Source organism: Aquarana catesbeiana, linkage group LG02 (genome assembly GCF_042186555.1).
Source record: "Aquarana catesbeiana isolate 2022-GZ linkage group LG02, ASM4218655v1, whole genome shotgun sequence".
Lineage (NCBI taxonomy): Eukaryota > Metazoa > Chordata > Amphibia > Anura > Ranidae > Aquarana > Aquarana catesbeiana.
The window spans coordinates 451,491,426-451,515,269 of NC_133325.1; the positions used below are offsets into that span (position 1 = coordinate 451,491,426).

At 44.2% G+C, this 23,844-nt stretch overlaps 1 protein-coding gene across 1 annotated transcript in view; it reads right to left on the reverse strand.

Annotated features, from left to right (window-relative positions):
* The window catches only part of ZMYM4 (zinc finger MYM-type containing 4), a gene marked incomplete in the record, with an annotated part of 194,477 nt that overhangs the window by 51,456 nt on the left and 119,177 nt on the right, over positions 1–23,844 (reverse strand). The window contains 2 exon segments of the mRNA XM_073615589.1: positions 7,074–7,224; positions 17,508–17,680. Of these exon segments, the coding sequence (XP_073471690.1) occupies positions 7,074–7,224; positions 17,508–17,680 (324 nt within the window).

A 23,844-nucleotide genomic window follows, 5' to 3' on the forward strand; every position in this document is an offset into this window, starting at 1 on the left:
GCCAAAGTCTTTGCAGAGTGTACTGCATCTAGCAGGTTAAGTAATTGAGCCTGGTAAGGTATAAGAATGGTGTTCCTGGTAAACTGTTATTGCAATCTGTGCTGCTTCTGTTCCATGTCTAGGACCTGAAAGGAGCACAAAGAGGTTGTTGGATTTCCTGCAGGAATAAGCAAGCTCAAAGTATGCTATTAGGCAAATGGATTGGTGCAAAATTATGGAATTGTAACATCTTGCATCCTGTAAAAGTGTGAGGCCACTTATGGCAAGAATGAGGCCACTTATAGCAAAGAACATATTTCAGAATGATTTTATATGGTAGAAGTAGGCCATAGGGTTCTGCTATAGATGGTGTGCATTTTGCGCTCTTCTAACAGATACTAGAGTCACCAGCAGAACAGTTTTCAAAGTCAGCATCTTGTCTGAATATTCTTCAATGGGTTTGATACAGTGCCTTGCAAAAGTATTCACCCCCCCCCGGCTTTTTACCTATTTTGTTACATTACAGCCTTTAGTAAAATGTTTTTTTTTTAATCTGAATTATATGTGATGGATCAGAACACAACAGTCTAAGTTGGTGAAGTAAAATTAGAAAATATATACATAAAACTATTTTTCAGAAATAAAAAAATGATAATTGGCATGTGCGTATGTATTCACCCCCTTGTTATGAAGCCCATAAAAAGCTCTGGTGCAACCAATTACCTTCAGAAGTCACATAATTAGTGAAATGATGTCCACCTGTGTGCAATCTAAGTGTCACATGATCTGTCATTACATATACACACCTTTTTGAAAGGCCCCAGAGGCTGCATCACCTAAGAAAGAGGCACTAACCAAACACTGCCATGAAGACCAAGGAACTCTCCAAACAAGTAAGGGACAATGTTGTTGAGAAGTACAAGTCAGGGTTAGGCTATAAAAAAAACATCCAAATCTTTGATGATCCCTAAGAGCACCATCAAATCTATCACAACCAAATGGAAAGAACATGGTACAACAGCAAACCTGCCAAGAAATGGCCACACACCAAAACTCACGGACCGGGCAAGGAGGGCATCAGAGAGGCAGCACAGAGACCTAACCCTGGAGAAGCTGCAGTGTTCCACAGCAGAGACTGGAGTAGCTATACATAGGACGACAATAAGCCGTACGCTCCATAGAGTTGGGCTTTATGGCAGAGTGGCCAGAAGAAAGCCATTTCAGCAAAAAACAAAATTGCACGTTTTGAGTTTACAAAAAGGCATGTGGGAGACTCCCAAAATGTATGGAGGAGGGGGGGCTGGTCTGATGAGACTAAAATTGAACTTTTTGGCCAACAAAACACTATGTCTGGCGTAAACCCATTACATCACCCAAAGAACACCATCCCCACAGTGAAACATGGTGGTGGCAGCATCATGCTGTGGGGATGTTTCTCAGCAGTCAGGACTGAGAAACTGGTCAGAGTTGAGGGAAAGATGGATGGTGCTAAATACAGGGATATTCTTGAGCAAAACCTGTACCACTCTGTGTGTGATTTTAGGCTAGGACGGAGGGTCACCTTCCAGCAGGACAATGCCCCCAAACACACTGCTAAAGCAACACTTGAGTGGTTTAAGGGGAGACATGTAAATGTGTTGGAATGTCCTAGTCAAAGCCCAGACCTCAATCCAATAGAAAATCTGTGGTCAGACCACAGATTGCTGTTCACAAGCGCAAACCATCCAACTTGAAGGAGCTGGAGCAGTTTTGCAAGGAAGAATGGGCAAAAATCCCAGTGGTAAGATGTGGCAAGCTCAGAGACTTATCCAAAGCGACTTGGAGCTGTGATAGCTGCAAAAGGTGGCTCTACAAAGTATTGACTTTAAGGGCGTGAATAGTTATGCATTTACTTTTTCTGTTATTTTGTCCTATTTGTTGTTTGCTTCACAATAAAAAAAAAAAAAAAAAAAAAAAAAACCTTCAAAGTTGTAGGCATGTTCTGCAAATTAAATGATGTAAATCTTCAAACAATCAATGTTAATTCCAGGTTGTGAGGCAACAAAACATGAAAAATGCCAAGGGGGGTGAATACTTTTGCAAGGCACTGTACTCAGTATGCGTAGACTTGCAAACCAAGATCTTTGTTTGCTAAAACAGGGGCTACCAAAATAATTTTGGCCTGGTCTACAATATTCTTCGGGGTTGCATCCAGAATTATGCAAACTGGGGGGAGGCGTAAGCCATTTTTAAATTCCATGGGAATGAAGACACATTAAAGCCCTGACTAGGCCTCCATCATTTTCTTCTAGCAAGAAGAAGAAGGACTTTTCCAGTTTTTAGTTATTTCATTGAGGTGAGAAGATCCACCTCTGGGACTCCCCATCTGGCTGCAATCTGACTGAATGCTTGCTGGTGCAGTGACCATTCCTCCGGTCTGTTATTTTCTGTTGAGAAAGTCAGATGGAAAATTTTAGTTCGCTTTTACGTGGACTGCCAATTCTCCTCCACTATCATAGAGGCTTGAGGTGGATTAAATGAAGCTCGCCACACCTTAATTGAAACTAATCCCTGATAAATTTTCGACGTATGGGCAGGGTGGTTACAGAGGGGTCAATTTACTGATTGACTTCTGTACAACCGCACTGCTGGAAAATTTCGGCTCAATGAACCACCCTCTGGCATAAAAAAAAAAAAATTATAATATGAATGAATCACCTAGGGGCTGCTTAAGAATCCTTTCTGAAAGTGTTAGTAAATTCCACTTGGACACTTGTACCTATAGGTAAGCTTATCTGTAGGTGTCAGGAATATCTCCTAAATGTGCACCGTTTAGGAGATATTCAGTGTTTCTGCGTCAGTGGAGCATGTGCTGAAGGGACGGTATAGCCATACTGTCCCTTCAGAATTCTGTGCTATGCCCATAACTCCCGTTCACATGCAGGGGAGTGATGTCATCATGGCTCGCCCATTGAAATAGCTGGAGCCTGCGAACCCGGAAGGAAGACTGGATGAAGATGGAAGCCCTGTCAGCAGTCACAGCGAGCTTTGAAAGTGAATACATTCCAAACATAACTTCAGTTTTTACTGTAATGGTCAGCTCCAGGTTGACTCTATTACCTATTCCTAAGCTGGACTGTATATAAAGTCCAGGCTTTGCCCATCATGGTGGGCATACCCACAAAGAGGTCTTTAGGGTCTGGGTTCCATAGCAAAAGACCATGGCCCTGACCTCTATAACAATCTGTAGCCGACTACAACTCGTTGCACTAGGTGCCAATGCGAGCACCTGTGAAGGATCCAGTGCCCAAAGCAACATTACAGACTGTCCCACAGCATGGGGTCTGGATACAGTTGTAAAGCAAAAATTTTGGGAGAGCCCGTAGTTCAGAAAGGGAGGAGAGGAATGAGGCAAGCCGCGGTTGCAATCTATGTACAATAAACTTTATTAGTGACAAAGTTCAAAGGCAAAAATGAATAAGCAGACAACAGAGTTATTAAAAGGGGCAGCGTTGCCGCTAAAAGCACACACACAGGTTCACTCAGGCACCGAATACAGTCAGATATTAAATGGAAAATATGTGAAAATACCACAAGAGAACAGGTAGTGGTGGGTAGAGGGAAGCCTTAGTGGTGTCAATTTACCCGTTATCAAATAGTGACTGACTATATGATCACATAATCATTTAGTCATACAAGTTGGACAAACACCCTCCCCTAACAGGAGGGACAACAAGTCCAGGTGCCCCCAGTTGCAGATTGTCAGTGTGGGAGGCAGATACTGAGATAGGAGTGGCAATCCCCGCTATGGAGTACATAGGTTACCTTCTGTTGATTCCTTAGGATGTGAGGCAATGGATCAATAGTGGAATAATCACCAGTGGGGGGAGTGTTCTAGTAGTACTGCTCACAGTTAAGCACTTCACTGATCGCTTGCTAGCAGTTGTGCGGGCGGGTTCCTTGAGTCAGTGTGATCGGGATGCGATGGCCTTGATCACTCCAACTCCTGCATTTAACAGCAACATTGCCCCTTCTTTTAATTACTGTGTTGTCTGCGAATTCATTTTTGCCATTTTTGTACCAGTGGGGCCCTGGTGCTGGATCAGTCTACATGCCAACACTCTAGGGAGTGCCGTCTCACCCTATCCCTTCAACCCCCTCAAACACAAGAGAACTGTAAAGCAAAAATGGGGGGGGGGAGCCCGTAGGCATTCAGAAATGGAAAGGGCGGGAGGGGGGCAAGCCGAGGTTGTGACCTATGTACAATAAACTTTATTAGTGACAAAAAATTAAAAGGCTTTTAGCAGCAACGCTGCCCCTTCTTTTAAAAACAATGTTGTCTGCCTATTCATTTTTGCCTTTGAACTTTGCAACTAATAAAGTTTGTTGTACATAGGTTGCAACCGTGGCTCCCCCCCCCCTTCCATTTCTGAATGCCTACGGGCTCTCCCCCCATTTTTGCTTTACAGTTCTCTTATGCTTGAGGGGGTTGAAGGGATAAGGTGAGACGGCACTCCCTAGAGTGTTGGCATATAGACTGATCCAGCACCCGTGCCCCTCTGGTACTTATCTTCTTTTATATTGTGTCTTGGTACAGCTCCCAAGTTGTTACTGGTTGGTTGCGCTGATCCAGATTCACCAATTCTATTTGTGGCATTTAAAAAGTAAAGGAGATAATTGAAGAGTTGAAGAATCTAAAGACAAAATAATAAATTAAACTAGTTATGCTAATGATTGGGATATTCTATCTTCTTAATCGTAATTTACAGATAACAAATTATTCACAGACCTTGGGTTAGAGCAGGGGTGGGCAACCTGTGGCCCTGCAGCTGTTGTGGAACTACATTTCCCATGAGGTATTGCAAGATTTGCAGTTACAAGCATGACTCTACATGTCCCATGTGGCATTTCAAAACTGACAGTTACAATTACTCCCAGAGGCAGAGGCATGATGGGACTTTTAGTTCTGCAACAGCTGGAGGGCCACAGGTTGCCTACCCCTGGGTTAGAGGATCGTACCTTCAGATGACTGGACACTGGCAAAGCTTTTGAAGATACATGATACCCCACTGTTTTTTTTGCTAGTGTCCCAAGGTGATGAACCCCTTCTCCTTTGTGGAGAAATCACTCTTAGCTTAACTATCTTATTACTTTGTCTGTGTCCTGGACAATAAAGATATCCTATTTTCTTAATTGTATACATTACAGGACAAGGGATAAGTATTCAGGTTCAAAACACCATCTGAAGGGTGGGCAATAGAGCAAACAAAGGCTAACAAGCCCGCAATAACTAACAGGTTAACAGAGGTGGCTCAACAGAGGTGCCTGAAAAAAGCTCAAGATGAAGCCGGCATCAGCTGAGGCCCGAACAGCAACCTGGTAAAATGGCTTTCGAGTGAACCTATGTAGCAGCCTTCATAATTTGAGAAATGGATGTCTGGTGCTGAAAAGCCCATGAAACACTTACTGGTCAAGTAGATTATATATTGACAAGGAGTGGTGGAACCGTGCCGTTGAAATCATAAGTCTGAATGGGGAGTTATTAAATTCACTTGCCAATACTTAACGAAAAGCAGGCTGTATATTTTGAGGCCTTCAAGAATGACAAACAGGGTTGGACTGCTGAAAGGGAGCTGTAGCTGACAAACTCAGACAGCACATAACACATCCAGACAATAGAAGGAAGTTTGCTTAGGATGTTTTTGCAGGACAGGGAGATGGTAGGCCAAAGTCCTGGTTAAGGTGAAAGGAAGTAAACATCTTGGGATGAAGAGAGGCCCTGGGCCTCAAAACCACCTTGAACACTGGTGTAATTATAACAAATTCCAAGGCAGGAGTCCTGAAGTATCTACTAAAATGTGCTGCGAGTGCATTTTAGCCTAAAGGCTATTTAAAGTGTCATTAACTACTTCAATACCAGGCACTTACACCCCCCTTCCTGCCCAAGCCAATTTTCAGCTTTCACTATTTAAATGACAATTGCGCAGTCATGCTACACTGTACCCAAACAGAATTTTTATCATTTTGTTCCCACAAATAGAGATTTCTTTTGGTGGTATTTGATCACCTCTGCGTTTTTTTATTTTTTGCTAAAGAAATAGAAAAATACCTAAAATTTTGAAAAAAAGGTTTCTCTTTTGTTTCTGTTATAAAATTTTGTAAATAAGTAAGTTTTCTCCTTCACTGATAAGGCGGTACTGACGGGCACTGATAAGGCGGTCCCAATGAGGTGGCACTGATAGGAGACATTGATGGGTGGCACTGATAGATGGCATTGATAGGCATCTCCCATGTGGCATCCGAGGGGGGGCTGTACTGATAAACAATCAGCACAAACCCCCCCCCTGTCAGGAGAGCAGCCGATCGTCTCTCCTCTACTCGAGTCTGTCGGATGCGAGTGAGGAAAAGCCAATCAACAGCTCTTCCTGTTTACATTGTGATCAGAGCAAAGCAGGTAGTAAGTTAAGTTTGTTGCAGACACAGGTCAGAGGAGCAGGGGAGGGGGAGCAGATGGCACTGTTCAGAGACTGAACACTCACCCCTAAGCCATCTGTGTGTCTGCCCCTCCTCAGCCAGCTGCTCTTGCCCATCCTTTTTCTCTTCCTGCAGCCACTATAAGATTGATTGTCCCTGTCATTATTGGCATCTCAACCAGGTATTTATTTATATGGAAAAGTTTCATGATGGATCTGCACTTGAGTATGTAATGGCTTTTTAAAGAAATATACACAAACAAAATGTTTGGGTTTAATGATACTTTAATGCCAGTTGTAGCAGATGACTGCATGAGTTTGTGTCTTTTACACAACACGTGCAAAATTTGCCAATCCAAAGCATCCACGTAGATGTGCTGTACTAGATAAAATGAAGCTGTAAAATATGAAAAAATACTCAAGGTAGTGAAAGATTTACCATAAGGGCAGCTAAATTTTAACCATAATAGCAACATGTAAAGCGATGTTTAGGATACCCTTTTGCAGTTTTGTACTTAATAGCGAGATTTGCTGAAAGAAGTCAATGTAGTTACTCACCTTTCTTTTCATCATGAATGTATACTGTTAAAAAAAAAAAAAATCAGTTGCGAGTTTAATTATTACGGTGCTGCATCAACAAACCTGTATTGTTGACTGGAGATGCTTCTCCTGTGCTCGGCTGACTGCAGAACACCACTAAACACATTAGGTTACAAAAGTGCTTCATCTCCCCTCTCCACTTCAGTGATTCATTCAGCTTGCCTTGTCGCTTGCAACTTTCACATTTACCCATCTAATTGAAAAGGAAAATTTAATTATTAGAAGTTCATTACTCAAATAATAATTTTAAGAGCTTATCGAGCACAAAATGTGAAATCAACAACCTACAATCAAAAGGGTTTACATGTTTGATAAGCGGTCTACGTATACATTTTATGGAGCAGTCTCAACAGCTATAGCTGGGAGATATACTGAAAAGGTGACTGTATGGTGAGAAAACCTAACTTCTAAAGGACTTATTCAAGACACACATACTATCACAACATATACATCTTATAGCCATTTTCATGTCCTATAAATCTGCCTATGGAGTCCATTTGTATTAGAAATGAGCAAGATATAAAAACACAGCTAAAAACAATTGGAGAAAATTGTGATCGGGCCCTCAAAATTTCAGAAAAAATACTTGGTGTTCCAGCCTTACCTCAAAATTATTCTAGTGACAACTTTTCATTTTAGGAGATGTGGAATATTTAAATAACAAACCAAACACAATGCACATGCATAAGAGACCTGCACATACTGTACATGAAATTACCCAACCCCTCAAATGTCCACACAACCACACCCCTTTGGCTTTATACACATTAGACATCACCACATTTTACAGACCTCATTTTACTCCAACTGTAAATGCATTGCTTATTTTTTTATCATATCCTCCATGCAATTACGACACTGTTCCGACATACAGAAAAATCGTGTTGTGACATAACCCTTTGATTAGATCAGCCTTTTTCAACCAGAGTAACTTGGCAAAGAGCCTAAAAATTGCCCCAAAATTGTATACAATCCACAGGGTGGATGAAGCCTGCCTTTTAGTTACACAAAGCCACAGGTTTTCATTGTGCACCATTGCAACCTTCCAGCCACCAGCGTCCTAACTACCAATGACATCCCTGGTTGATAAGGAGGACACAGCTGAGAGATGGAGAGAAACTGTAATACTTGCCAGTACCACTGTGCAAAGGTTTGCTTTGGCAGAAAAAAAAAAAATCACCTCTAGTATTGAGTGGTGGATGTTGCCTTATGTAAAATTATTAGTTTAGTTTTTACATTTTAGAATGGGGCGCCTTGAGATTGTGCATAATTTTAACAACTTGAAGATGAGGCCTTTTCTGGCACTTTGTTTACATGTTAAAATCAGTATTTTAAAGCGGAGCCCCTAGAGAATAAATTGGTGGGCGTTACAATTTTTTGTCACACGGTATTTGCACAGTGGTTTTCAAACACAGTTTTTTTAGTCCACAAAAACACAATACCGCACCCAAATATTTGGTAAAATTTGAAAGTTGATGTTGCACTGAGTTAATGGATACCAACCATGTCACGATTTAACAGCGACAAACGACATGCGTTTTACGATCTATAGGCGACCTTTTTAAAGCCTTTACAGGTTACCACTTTAGATTTACACAGGAGGTTTGGTGCTAGAATCACTGCCTGCGCTTTGACGTTTGCAGTGATACTTCATGTGTGTGGGACGACTGCAGTTTGTGTAGCGTTTGCCTTTGCACAAGAGGAGAGGGGACTGGGGTGCTTTAACCCTTTCCCGTCTGCGCTATAGCCGAATGACGGCTACAGCACGGACCTTTATTGCGGGGAGGCAGTCAATAGACGTCCTCCACCTTTGCACGCTCCCCCTGCGCGGCGCACTCTGTGATCACAGAGTCAATGAGACTCGGGTGAACACAGATTGGAGTAAGGGACTGATCCTAGCCCCTTATCACGTGAAAGGGAGGAGCCTGGCAGACAAGATGGGTGAACTAGAGATACTGTTGAATGAGGAGGATTTCGATTTTGTGGGAATTTCAGAGACCTGGTTCAACATCTTTCATGATAGGCTGGCAACCGTTCAAGGGTATTCCTTTTATCGCAGGGATAGAGAGGGTAAAAAAAGGGGGAGGGGTGTGCCTATATATCTAGAATAATGTACAAGTGAATGTGAGAGATGACATCAATAAAAGGAGCTAGGGAGGAGGTGGAATCCTTATGGGTAGAGCTCCAAAGGGATGAAGCTAAGGGGAAAATACTGGGAGAGTATGCTATAGGCCCCCTAACCTGAGTTAGGAGGGGGAGTTGGACCTCCTATCACAATTTGTATTAGCAACAAGGATGGGAGGTGTTATCATAATGGGGGATTTTACTTAGTCAGACATAGACTGGGCAGAGGGAACCACGCATTCGTCTAAGGCTCGCCAGTTCCTAAGTTTTTTGCAGGACAATTTCATGGGTTAGATGGTAGACGCACCAGCTAGAAACAAGGCGTTACTAAATCTACCGTTTACCAATACAGACCTGTTCACAGATGTGGAAATACGGGGCAATTTATGAAACAGCAATCACAGGTCAATTGGCTTCAGTATAAATCACACAAATAGTAAAACACAAGGGGAACACAAAGACCCTGAATTTCAAAAGAGTCAACTTCTCTAAACTACGAACCTTGCTAGAAGATATAAATTGGGATAAAATCTTAGAAATAAAGAACACGGAGGAGAGATAAATTTGCTTTAAGAGCATATTAACCACTTGCCGACAGCCTCACGCCGATGTACGTCGGCAGAATGGCACGGGCAGGCAGAATCACGTACCTGTACGTGATCTGCCTCCCGCGGGTGGGGGGTCCGATTGGACCACCCCCCCCCCCCCCCCCCCCCGGTGCCAGAGGCGGACGGCAGTTGTTCGCGGGCGATGAGAGGTGAGGGGGAAGCCATCCATTCGTGGCCACCCCCTCCCGACCGCTCCCGGCGAATGAAAATCCTTCCTCTGCCTCTGTAATGTAAACAGAGGGAGAGGAAGTGATGTCATCCCTCCTCGAGCCGGTCTTTTCGTTCCGGCGCCGAGGAGAGAAGACATCAATGTAAGTTACACCAACACTACACTTCCAGTAGAACACGCCAGGCACACTTTTCACCCCCCATCACCCCCCCCGTACCCCCTGTCACACTGACACCATTAGCAGTTTTTTTTTTTTTTTGCATTGGTGTCAGTTTGTGACAGTTATAAGTGTTAGGGCAGTTAGGGTTAGCCCCCTTTAGGTCTGGGGTACCCCCCTAACCCCCCCTAATAAAGGTTAACCCCCGTCGCTAGTGTCACTAAGCGATCGTTTTTCTGATCGCTGTATTAGTGACACAGGTGACGCTAGTTAGGGAGGTAAGTATATAGGTTCGCTGTCAGTGTTTTATAGCGACAGGGACCCCCATATACTATCGCATAAAGGTTTTAACCCCTTGATTGCCCCCTAGTTAACGCTTTCACCAGCGATCACCATATAAGTGTTACGGGTGACGCTGGTTAGTTTGTTTTTAATAGTTTTAGGGCACCCGCCATTTATTAGCTTATAAAGGTTTTTAGGGTCAGATAAGGTCTGCGCCGCCCCAGGCAGCGTCAGGTTAATACCAGTACCGCTAACACCCACGCACGCAGCATACACCTCCCTTAGTGCTATAGTATCTGAATGGATCGATAACTGATCCGATCAGATCTATACTCCCCAGCAGTTTAGGGTTCCCATAAACGCAGTGTTAGCGGGATCAGCCCAGATACCTGCTAGCACCTGCATTTTGCCCCTCGGCCCAGCCCTGCCCAGCCCACCCAAGTGCAGTATTGATCGATCACTGACACTTACAAAACACTAAGCACACATAACTGCAGTGTTCGCAGAGTCAGGCCTGATCCCTGCGATCGCTAACAGTTTTTTGGTAGCGTTTTGAATCAGTCGCTAACAGTCAGGAGCTTTTTTGCCTGTAAGTCTCACTAGTGTACCCCTAAATTTAGAGCCCAAAATGGCAAATCGAAGGTACACTAGTGAAGAGGCCCTACACGTTTCTGAGCATGACAGATAGTGAAGAGGAAGTCACTCATCTGTCAGATTCAGGCTCAGAATACGAACCTGTAGAGGACAGCGGCTCCATGACAGATAGTTCTGACGACGGAGTTATGGTCCCTGCTAAGGTCATGCGCACCAGACCACAATCTTCTTCTTCTGTCCTTGAAGTGCAAGAACCGCAGGTTCCTCATATGCAGCAGAGAAGTACTAGCGCCGCTATTCCTTCTGGTGAACTGGCAAGCACCAGCGGCCTAGTACACCCTGGTCGTATATCCAGCACTGCAGTATCACGTGGTGACGTGGCGAGTCCCATAAGTGCAGTTCAAGCTGGCGAGGTGGCAAGCACTAGTGTCCCGCTGCCACCAAGAAGACGAACACAGGCCCGTCGAGCCCATAGTGCCCTTCCTGCTGCATTCGCTAATCCGAATTGGGAGCCCACCACTTCTGCAGCACCCGTACTTCCCCCTTTCACTGGCCAACCCGGAATTCAGGTGGAAACAGTTGATTTTACGCCACTGGATTTTTATTCGCTGTTTTTCACCGAAGATCTCTATAGATCTATTGTGGACCAAAGCAATTTATACGCTGGTCAACACATCGCCGCTAATCCCCAGTCTTCCCTTGCCAGAGATTGGAGACCAATTACGGTCTCCGAATTTAAGATCTTTCTGGGCCTTTCCCTCAACATGGGCATAAATAAAAAGAGAGTGAGTTGCGGTCATATTGGTCCACTGACCCAATTTACCATATGCCCGTTTTCTCTGCTTCCATGGCCAGGGCACGATACGAGTAGATTTTGCGGTTCATGCACTTCAATGACAATGAACTCTGTCGTCCTTGTGGAGACCCTGGATACAATCGGCTCTACAAAATTCGGCCCCTCGTAAACCACTTCAACCAACGTTTTGCAGACTTGTTTACTCCCCTTTAAGTTGTCTGCGTTGATGAGTCCCTGATTAAATTTTCTGGCCGCTTGTCATTCAAACAGTACCTTCCCAGCAAGTGTGCCAGATACGGGGACAAGATGTATAAGCTCTGTGACAGGGCCACAGGCTATACATGTAGATTTATGGTTTACGAGGGCAAAGGACAAACTGCCCTGACTACATAGGAAGCGCTGGCAAGATAGTGTGGGACTTGGTGTCACCCTTATTCGGAAAGGGGTACCACTTGTACGTGGACAATTATTACACGAGCGTGCCACTTTTTAGTCACCTTTTTGATCATCAGATTGGAGCATGTGGCACCGTGCGACCTAATCGCCGGGGCTTTCCCCAGCGGCGTGTAGATTCCAGTCTTAGGCTGGGGGAGAGAGCCTGCTTGCAGTGTAATAACTTGCTCGCTATGAAGTGGAGGGACAATAAGAATGTTTTCGTTCTTACTTCCCTTCATGCAGACACGACGGCCCAAATTACTACGACGACTGGTGTTGTGGAGAAACCCCTCTGTGTCCACAAATATAACCAAAATATGGGAGGGGTGGACCTCAACGACCAGTTGTTGGTGCCGTACCTAGTTGCCCGTAAGGCCAGACGCTGGTTCAAAAAAGTGTCTGTTTATTTCAATTGGCTTTGCTGACGATCTCCAGGAAGAGATCGTCAGAGCCCTTCTGTTTCCAGACGCTGCTCCACCTCACCTTCCCCAACCAAATGCAGTAAGCCGGCTGCATGAGAGGCATTTTCCTTATGTCCTCCCGAGTACCCCTACCCAACGAGCCCCCCAAAGAAGATGTCGTGTCTGTAGCATGCGCGGATTTAGGTGTGAAACCCGGTATTATTGTCCCTTCTGTCCTGACAATCCTGGTCTATGCATTGGTGAATGTTTTGAACGCTACCATACACTAGTTGAGTTTTAGCGTAGGGTACAGCATTGCAGAGACTAGGACACACTTTCACAGGGTCTCCCAAGATGCCATCGCATTTTGAGAGACCCAAACCTGGTACCAGTTACAAAAAAGTTAAAGTTACTAAAAAAAAAAAAGTGTAAATAAATAAATAAATAAATACACAAAAAAAAAAAAATAGTTGTCGTTTTATTGTTTTCTCTCTCTCTATTCTCTATTGTTCTGCTCTTTTTTACTGTATTCTATTCTGCAATGTTTTATTGTTATTATGTTTTACCATGTTTGCTTTTCAGATATGCAATTTTTTTATACTTTACTGTTTACTGTGTTTTGTTGGTAACCATTTTTTTGTTTTTAGGTACGCCATTCAGCTGCAGAGCGGATTTATTTATCTTGACAGCAACAGCGTTTGCTCCCACGATACATAAAGCCGTGACTCCAGCACTGTCGGAGGTGATTTCACCACCACAGTTACATACTTCAGCATATATGCCGAAGCGTGGGGGCAGCAGAGGGCGGAGGAGCGATTTGCTCCTAACTTTTGCGGGAGGATGCCCCCATGCTTCGGCATATATATACGGTGCATGTATGCCCATCATTAGAAGTGGGTGGATGAAGGGAGGTATTCTAATGGTGGGCATACCCACCGATCAATCTTTTTTTCGCTCAGCCCACAGGCTACATGAAAATTAAGTTTACAATATATGCTCAACAAGGACCAGCAACGTACTGGTATGTTGCTGGACTTTGAGTGGTTATACCAGAATGATGCCTGCAGGTTTAGGTATCATCTTGGTATCATTCTTTTCAGCCAGCAGTAAAAATGTAAAAATGATTTCACTCTTCACTGCCTATCACAGTTTCAGAGGCCATGGAATGCCCAGGTGGCACAAAACCCCCCCAAAATGACCCCATTTTGGAAAGTAGACACCCCAAGCTATTTGCTGAGAGGTATAGTGAGTATTTTGCAGACCTCGCTTTTTGTCACAAAGTTTTGAAAATTGAAAAAAGAAAAAAAAAATGTTTTTCTTGTCTTTCATTTTGAAAAACAAATGAGAGCTGCAAAATACTCACCATGCCTCTCAGCAAATAGCTTGGGGTGTCTACTTTCCAAAATGGGGTCATTTTGGGGGGGGTTTTGTACCATCTTGGCATTTTATGGCCTTCAAAACTGTGATAGGTAGTGAGGAGTGAAATCAAAAATTCACCCCCTTAGAAATCCTGAAGGCGGTGCTTGGTTTTCGGGGCCCCGTACGCGGCAAGGCTCCCAAAAAGTCCCACACATGTGATATCCCCATACTCAGGAGAAGCAGCTAAATGTATTTTGGGGTGCAATTCCACATATGCCCATGACCTGTGTGAGCAATATATCATTTAGTAACAACTTTTTGTAAATTTTTTTTTTTTGTCATTCAATCACTTGGGACAAAAAAAATTAATATTCAATGGGCTCAACATGCCTCTCAGCAATTTCCTTGGGGTGTCTACTTTCCAAAATGGGGTCATTTGTGGGGGTTTTGTACTACCCTGCCATTTTAGCACCTCAAGAAATGACATAGGCAGTCATAAATTAAAGGCTGTGTAAATTCCAGAAAATGTACCCTAGTTTGTAGGCGCTATAACTTTTGCGCAAACCAATAAATATACACTTGGCATTTTTTTTTACCAAAGACATGTGGCCGAATACATTTTGGCCTAAATGTATGACTAAAATTGAGTTTATTGGATTTTTTTAAAAACAAAAAGTAGAAAATATCATTTTTTTTCAAAATTTTCGGCTTTCCGATTTATAGCGCAAAAAATAAAAACGGCAGAGGTGATCAAATACCATCAAATGAAAGCTCTATTTGTGGGAAGAAAAGGACGCAAATTTCGTTTGGGTACAGCATTGCATGACCGCGCAATTAGCAGTTAAAGCGACGCAGTGCCAAATTGTAAAAAGTGCTCTGGTCAGGAAGGGGGTAAATCCTTCCGGGGCTGAAGTGGTTAAATAAGGGCATTATTAGCCAGTGCATCTCATTGGGAAATAAATTTAAAAGGGCAAACAAAAATCCTGGATGTCTTAACTCCAATGTAAAAATGCATATTTGTAAGGGTGCCATTAGGGCAGGTAAGACAGAACACGAAAGACACATAGCGGAGGAGAGCAAATAAAAAAAAAAAAAAAAAAAAAACCCCCAAGAAATTCTTTAAGTATAAAAACAGTAAAAAAAGGGAGGAGAGACCATATTGGCCCCATAAAGAATGAGGAAGGACATCTGTTTACAAAGGTTATGGAGATGGCGAAGGTATTGAATTAATTCTTCTCCTCAGTCTTCACGAGGGAATCGGGGGGCTTCAGTAACCAAAACTGCAGTGTTTGTCCTCATGACAGATCACAGGAAGCACCCTCATGGCTAACAGAGGACAAAAATAGACTTGGGAAATATAACATTAATTACTGAGGCCAGATGGCTTGTACCCACTCAGTCAAGTAATTGCTGCCAGACCAATGTTCCTAATTTTTACTGACTGGAATGGTACCAGTTGATTGGAGAAAAGCCAATGTAGCACCAATATTTAAAAAAGGGCCAAAATGCATCCCAGGGAATTACAGACCAGTTAGCCTAACATCAATAGTATGCTAGCTCTTGGAGGGGTTGGATAAGGGACTATATACAAGATTTTAGTACTGAAAACGGTATGATTAGCAGAAATCAGCATGGATTCATTTAGAATCCTTCTTGCCAAATCAATCTATTAACCTTCTATGAGGAGGTGAGCTCTGTAGACGTGGTGTATCTGGATTTTGCAAAAGCATTTGACACAGTTCCCCATGAACGCTTACTGTACAAAGTAAGGTCCGTTGGCATGGACCATAGGGTGAGTACATTGATTGAAAACTGGCTACAAGGGCAAGTTCAGAGGATGGTGATAAATGGGGAATACTCAGAATGGTCAGGGGTGGGAAGTGGGGTCCCCCAGGGTTCTGTGCTGGGAACAATCCTGTTTAATTTGTTCATAAACGACCTGGAGGATAGGGTAAACAGCTCAATCTCTGTATTTGCAGACACTAAGCTAAGCAGGGCAATAACTTCTCCGCAGGATGTGGAAACCGTGCAAGAAGATCTAAACAAATTAATGGGGTGGACAACTACATGGCAAATTAGGTTTAATGTAGAAAAATGTAAAATAATGCATTTGGGTGGCAAAAATATGAATGCAATCTACTCACCAGGGGGAATCTAGGATGGAAAAGGACCTGGGGGGCCTAGTAGATGATAGGCTCAGCAATGGCATGCAATGCCATGCTGCTGCTAACAAAGCAAACAGAATATTGGCATGCATTAAAAAGGGAATTAACTCCAGGGATAAAGCGATAAGTCTCCCACTCTACAAGATTTTGGTCCGGCCTCACCTGGGAGTATTCTGTCCAGTTCTGGGCACCAGTCCTCAGGAAGGATGCACTAGAAATGGAGCGAGTACAAAGGGCAACAAAGCTAATAAAGGGTCTGGAGGATATTAGTTAAAGAAAGGTTGCAAGCACTGAACTTATTCTTACTGGAGAAGAGAGGGGAAATGATTTCCATTTACAAATACCATACTAGTGACCCCACAATAGGGATAAAACTTTCTTGCGGAAGGGAGTTTAATAAGACACGTGGTCACTCCTTAAAATTAGAAGAAGAGAGGTTTAACCTTAAACTGCGTTGAGGGTTCTTTACTGTAAAAGCGGCAAAGGATGTGGAATTCCCTTCCACAGGCGGTGGTCTCAGCGGGGAGCATCAATAATTTCAAAAAACTATTAGATAAGCACCTGATGGACTGCAACATACAGGGATATACAATGTAATGCTGACATATAATCACACACATAGGTTGGACTTGATGGACTTGTATCTTTTTCAACCTCACCTACTATGTAAAAAAACAATACCGGGATGATGGGCAGGCATCATCTCGATATAACCATTTGAAGTCCAGCGATGTACTGGAACGTCGCTGGTCAAACTGGTTAAGGCGGTAGTAAACCGCAGTTGAAGGGAAAAAAAAATCCCCTTCAAAGCAATGTCATAATGTGCTAGTATGCATCACATACTGGCACATAATGAGACTCTCCTTAAAACAAAGTCTTCCAGCGGCATGCTGTTACCGCTGAGAAAACTTCCATCTTCACCCAATCTTCCTTCCAGGTTCGCAGCCTCCAGCTACATGAGTGGCTAGTGGCGCAATTACGTCACTCCCGCATGGGCTCTGAAGGTCTGGCACGACATTCCAGACCTTCAGAGCGCACACGCTGGTGAAGTCACCGGCTGCATGCACTCTGAATATCTCCTAAACAGTACAAGTTTAGGAGATATTCACAGTACCTACAGGTAAGCCTTTTTTTTAGGCTTACCTGAAGGTAAAACTGGTACAACAGAGTTTACTACCACTTCAAAGGGTGGCTTGACTGAAGAGATTGAGAAACGCTGGATTACACTTTTGTACACAAAACCGCTACATTGCCAGATTTCTGTAAGCGCTGGACTCCTGGCTAGCTAAAATCAGGTATGATCATGAATAAGGTTTTAAAAACCATGCTGGCGTTAAAGCAACCTCAGTTTCCCGGTTTATTTTAAATTAATTTAGGACTCCTCACCTGATAAAACAGCACTGTGAATTTTGACATGCATTCCTCTCCACAGAACTCTTCCAACTTCCCTCCAAAATGATTCCGCACCAACTTTGGAGAGGTTTGGCAGCAGTAACTGCACATCTTACAGTAACTTCCCCACTTTTTAGAAAGGTCATGTTTGTACAGTAGCTTGCAACCTATAAAAATACACCAAATACAAGGTCAGGACTCACAAATCCAATAAATTTACTAAGATGCTATTACACACGTATAATCTATATGGGAACTCCAGTACAGTAATTCAATCAAAAGTTAGGAAGGTATAAGAATTACGAATTTGGATGGGCTGACTGTTTAACCTCTTGCTGCCCAGGCCAATTTTTACATTTCTTACATACAACAGATAAAATCAGTATGGAACATGTCACCATTTTTCTAGGTAAATATATTTCTAAAGGTGTTACTGACAGGAATTTGCCACCACATGGCCAGTAACAACCAATGCAATCTATCCAAAGAAACCAAAACAAATAAGTTAAAAAAAACGGGGTTACACTTACCGGTAACGTCATTTTCCAGGAGTCTTTCAGGGCAGCCACCAGAGAGACCTTGGCTCCTCCCTTCTCAGGAAACACTGCCTCATACTCCAAGATTTAAGCCTCACCATCCCACCAGCCCCTCAGTTCTTCAAGAGTACCTTCCGGTTCAGTTCCCCCCTTTAAATGCACCGGGGAGAGGGATAGCACAGTGGCTTCAGCCCACTTGAGGATGGTTTCTGCCAGGACCAATAGGGACCTGCTCCTGGTACCCCCTGCCTGTTGATATAGGCCGCCCAGGAGTTGTCCAAGCTGACCCGCATGTGCTGTCCCTGGAGTTCTTTCTGAAAGGCTCTGAGTGCCAACGCAATAGCTCTCAGCTTCTTCCAGTTCGAGGACCTCTTCACATCTCCTCTCTTCCACCAGGCACCAGCTGGGAATCTAGGTGTGCTCACCAATCGTTGCTGCTCGCATTGGTCGGGACAGGCCTGAAAACTGGCAGGACCCACCCAAAGGCCTTGCAACAGATTTGCCACCCTCCTCCACAAAAGGGATCTCTTGACCTGACTTGGAACGTGCATCAGGGGGTCCAAGGACCCCTGACTGTGGTCCCAAACCCTCAGAATGAACAGTTGCAAAGGGTGGAAGTGCAGTCCCACTCACTGCACTGCAGGGAGCGTGGCCCTAAGTAAGCCCAGAGCCGACATGGCTTGTCTTACCGAGACCTGGCGGCTGCCCTGGAGTAATAACATTGCCCTGTCCACCTTCTAGATCTTTTCAAGAGGAAGGAAGACCTTCCGATTTGTTGAATCCAACATGTAGCCTAAGAAGGTGACCTTTTGGGAAGGTACCAGGTTGGATTTTTCCAGGTTCAAGAGCCACCCCCAAGCTTTCTAGGATGCCTCTTGCCACCTGTAGATCCTGGGGTAACTGTTCCGGGGAGAACGCGAACAGGAGTAGATCATCCAAGTATGTGACCACAGGGATGCCTCTGAGGCGCAAAAAAGCCAGGACTTCCACCATGATCTTGGTGAAAATGTAGGGGGAAGAAGATAGGCCAAAGGGAAGAGCCCTGAACTAAAGATGGAACATCCCTTCTCCGGTTTTTACTGCCAATCTGAGGAACTTTTGGTAGCTTAATGGGTATGTGCAGATAGCCATCCTTCAAATCTATTGACGCCATGAAGCAGTTCTTCACTGAGAAGACCAAATCCATTCGGAACTTCCTGTAGGTTATTGAGACATTGAAAGGCTGCAGGTTCAGGATAAGCCTGAACTTCTGCCGAAGGTTTGCGGACCACAAAGATGTGGGAGTAGAAGGCCTGTCTCTCCTGCCGGAACCTGTATCACTACCCTTTGTTCCTCCAGCTCCTGCAGGGAGGATAGAAGAGCTGATGCCTTCTCCGCACACTTTGGCAGCTCTGTGACGAGAAGTCTGTGAGGGAGGTTTTGAAAACCACAACTGGTACTTATGATCCCCAGAACTAACTGGTTGGAGGTGACCGTCTCCCACGGTAGGAGGAAGGCTCACAATCTTCCTCCCACTGTGGTCAACCCATCATTAGGTTTTTCAAGGCTGTTCAGGAGGGTGAAAAATTCTTAGTCTGCTCTCCAAACTTTCTCTTGATGGTAACGGCCTTTTTCTTATCAGCTGTCTGATCCAAAACAGCCTCCAAACCTGGCCCAAACAATAAGTCCCCTGTGAGGAGGATCCCACAGACCTTGACCTTGCTTGCGATAACTCCCTGCCACGTCTTAAGCCATAGGGTCCTCCTTGCTGAGTTGGCCAGGGCTGAGGATCTTGCGGACATGCGTATCGATTCAGTCGAGGCATCCGCAACCCCTTTTTGGAGCATAGGTAACGAAGACAGGATCGTCTCTTGGCGTCCTGGCTTCAATATGCACCTTAATCTGCCAACACTGTGACCGCCATGGTGGGCTTAAGGTTTCCCAGTGCCAAGTCCCAGGACTTTTTCAAGAGCAAGTCCACCCTCTTGTTCATAGGGTCCGAAAGTGCCCTCAAAGGCCAGGTCAGTATGCCTGGAAACTTGTGAAAAGGCAGCGTCCAGGTTAGGAGATTTATTCCAGACTAACACCTCCTCCTCCACAAAAGGAAACCTGCATTTCAAGGCCCTTGAAAAGAAAGGTTTCCTCTCAGGATCTTGCCACTCCCTTTTGATGGCTTAAACCAAAGACATTGTGGACCGGGAACACCCTCTTCTGCTCCCCAAGGCCTTTGTACATCAACGTCCTTTTCTCTTCTTGGATTCCTAGAGTGGTATGGATAGCTCCCAAGAGATCCTCCACTTCTTCTAGGGTCTGTTCCTACCAAGAGGTTCTCGTGGATTCCTCATCCACCCCCTCTCCCTCTGACTCCCCCTGGGAGCTTTAAGAGACGCTGTCTGGCTCCTCCGCAATTTCCTCTCTGGAGTACCCCCCCCCAACTAACTGGGGGAGCATTCACCGGGCTAGGTGCAATCCTCTGCTGTGCTGGTGTAGGATTAATCTCGGGCTGTGGCATCTGGAAACTGGAAAGACTGGAAGGTGCTACAAAGCTCCTTGATGGACGCTGCTAGGCCCGAAAAATATTCTACCGATTGCTCCCTCACTAACTCCTTACAGAGCGCCTTGGTCCAGGATTCCCCCATCGTGGCTCTGCATGAAGGACATTTCTTGGAGCTGTGGGCAACTTGATTTTGTCCGTGGCCTTGCTCTGAAACACAGGACCCAGAGATAGAGAGCAGCCATAAATGCCTATGCCCGCACTAACCCAGTTACCATAGAGAACCACCAGGGGTGCATTCCACCAGGTCCAACCACCACCAGGGTTCCCAGATGACACCCGTGGAGTTACCAGGAACAGGCAAGGGAACACCACTCCAGGGTTCCTCCTACCTTAGAGTGGCTGTTGCTGCTTTCTCCAGGAGCTGCCCGTGCAGCCTCCACCTCCGACATCTCCCGCTGATCTGTGGTCGCTGTGCCTTTGTCCGCTATCTCTACAGCAAGATCCCGCGGCCGGAATTGGAAGCCGCGGGTCCAGCAGAAGTGCCCCCTTTGCCGGAACCGATGCTACCCGTCATCCGGCCCACCTTCAACGCTGCCCGTAGAGAGCAGGGGGGACCCAGCGCATCTGCTGCAGCGCCCCCCTGGGCAGAAGAAAGTTGATTCCCCCCGGATTTTCCACCTTCCAAGAGAAGCAGGGGGCGCGCACGATGCAGCCATACAGGCGCTTCCCAGGCTCCCTAGGCTACCTGGCGTCAGGATAAGAGACCTTTGTCTCCCTCTCAGAGAACACTCAGTCTCAGCCCCCCGTCTCCTTAGCGGTGTCTCCACGCCGAAGGAACCACCAGAACTGAGGGGCCGGCGGGACTGTGAGGCTTAAATCTTGCAGTATGAGGCGGTGTTTCCTGAGAAGGGAGGATCCTATGGTGGCTGTTCTGAAAGACAAACATAGAAAAATTAAGTTAGGTGTAATAAAATGAAATGACAGGGGAAAAAGTATTGAACACATGAAGAAAGGGAGGTGCATAGAAAGTCAAGACGCCAGCTGAAATTTATCAGTAATTAGAAAGCAATCCTGCCCCCTTGTCAGTACAAATTAATATCAGCTGGTTCAGTCTCAACTGATGGCCTATGAGGCCGGGTTCACACTGGTACGACATACGCTTCGACTTTGGGACAGTGGTGGACGTGCGTTTTGTTTCTTGGGAGGGATGCAGGACATATTGTAGGCCATGGTGGCTCTGTGGGACTAGTGAATCTGTCATAGTCTTATTAATATTTGCTGATTGCAACCCTGGCCTTTGGTTTGTACCTATGCACATGTGTTTGTGCTTGGACAAGTATTTATACTATTACTGGTTGTGGCCCCATTGGCTTTGTCCATACCATCACTTTTTTCCCCTTCATCATTTTTTGTTCTCTTGGGTTCTTTCTGAAACCCGTTAATATCATTAATATATGTGGTATATAATATTGTGAGCCATCTACTTCTGGCCATAAATACCCAAGTGTGTGAATACTATATATGGCGATACTTGATGTTTAGCAGGGAGACTATCTTCTATGGACTTTTTTGAAAGATAGGGAGACCTGTTTTTTCCCCCAACAAGCCCTGTATGTGTCCTGATGAAGCTAAACAGCGAAACGCGTTGACACACAGGGGCTCGATGTTATATATATTATGCATGTTTTTCCATGTTATGTATTATGTAGTAGAGTGTATTATATGTTTTTAATTCTTATTCTCTTTTTTTTTGCTCTGTGTGCACCATGTACTGTCATAAATAAAACATTATTATATTTACTACTGTCCAATGTGCCACTAAAGTCGGACCTTGGGTTATTTTTGCCCATTTTTCTGGAAAGAACATAATTTCACCATAAACCGTCCACGACCATATGCTCCTCGCAAGATTTTTGACAGAGGAGTGTGAAGAGTTATCAGAAGAGTTGTCCAAGAGTCAAGTACCACTTGTGGAGAGCTTCAGAAAGACCTGGAATTAGCAGGCACAATTGTTTCAAAGAAAATAGGTAATGCACTCAACCACCATGGCCTGTATGCACGCTCACCACACAAGACTCCATTGCTGAGAAAAAAGCATGATGAAGCTCGCTTAAAGTTTGCTGCACAACATTTAGACAAGCCTGTGAAATACTGGGAAAATACAGTCTGGTCAGATGAGACCAAAATTGAACTCTTTGGATGCCATAATATACATCATGTTTGGAGGTCAAACACATACAGATATTCAATATCCGCTCCTGATGAGTCGGCTTACCGACGAAACGCGTCGAGCTGTTGAGGATGTAACCCCTCACATTTCCACCAAGATTTTTATGAATTTTACTGTATATTACAAGTTATACTCATGAAATATGTATTATTGTCCCCTTGTTATGGCAATTATGTTTTACACTCTGTTTATATGTATGCAATTTACTTCCCAATATGTCTGCATATGCACTGAGCAATTTTTTGTTATATATAACGTTACGCAACTTGATACTCATGTACATTAAAAGTATTTATTTTTACTCTCTAATTTGTGTTTGAACCTGCCTCATTTAAAGTCCCATACTCTTTTATTATTTTTGAATCATGTTTGGAGGTCAAATGGTACTGCACCTGACCCCAAAAACACCATACCAACAGTGAAGTTTGGAGGTGGGAACATCATGGTGTGGGGCTGTTTTTCAGCATACGGTACTGTCAAATCTCATATCACTGAAGTATGAATGGAAAAATGCCCCAAGACATTCTTGATAAAAAAATCTGCTGCCATCTACCAGGATGATGAAGATGAAACGAGGGTGGACATTTCAGCAAGACAATAGTCCCGAACACAAAGCCAAGGAAACTCTCAACTGGTTTCAAAGAAAAAAAAAATAAAGCTGCTAGAATGGCCAAGCCAATCACCTGACTTGAATTCAATAGAAAATCTATGGAAAGAAGTAAAAGATCAGTTCATAGAAGAGGCCCACGGAACCTTCAAGATTTGAAGACTGTGTGGAAGAATGGGCCTATATCACACCTGAGCAATGCATGCGACTAGTTTCTTCATGTGGGAGGTGTCTTGAAGCGGTCATTACCAACAAAGGATTTTGTACAAAGTATTACATTTAAGTTAGCGTGTTCAATACTTTTTCCCTGTGTCATTCCATTTTATTACACATAACTTAATTTCTGAAATGATTTGTTCTGGTTTCTTTGTATGTATGGGTACATGTGGTGAAAATTGTAGGTCAATAGCACCTTTAGAAATATATTTACCTAGAAAAATGGTGACATGTTCAATACTTACTTTACCCGCTGTACATGTTAA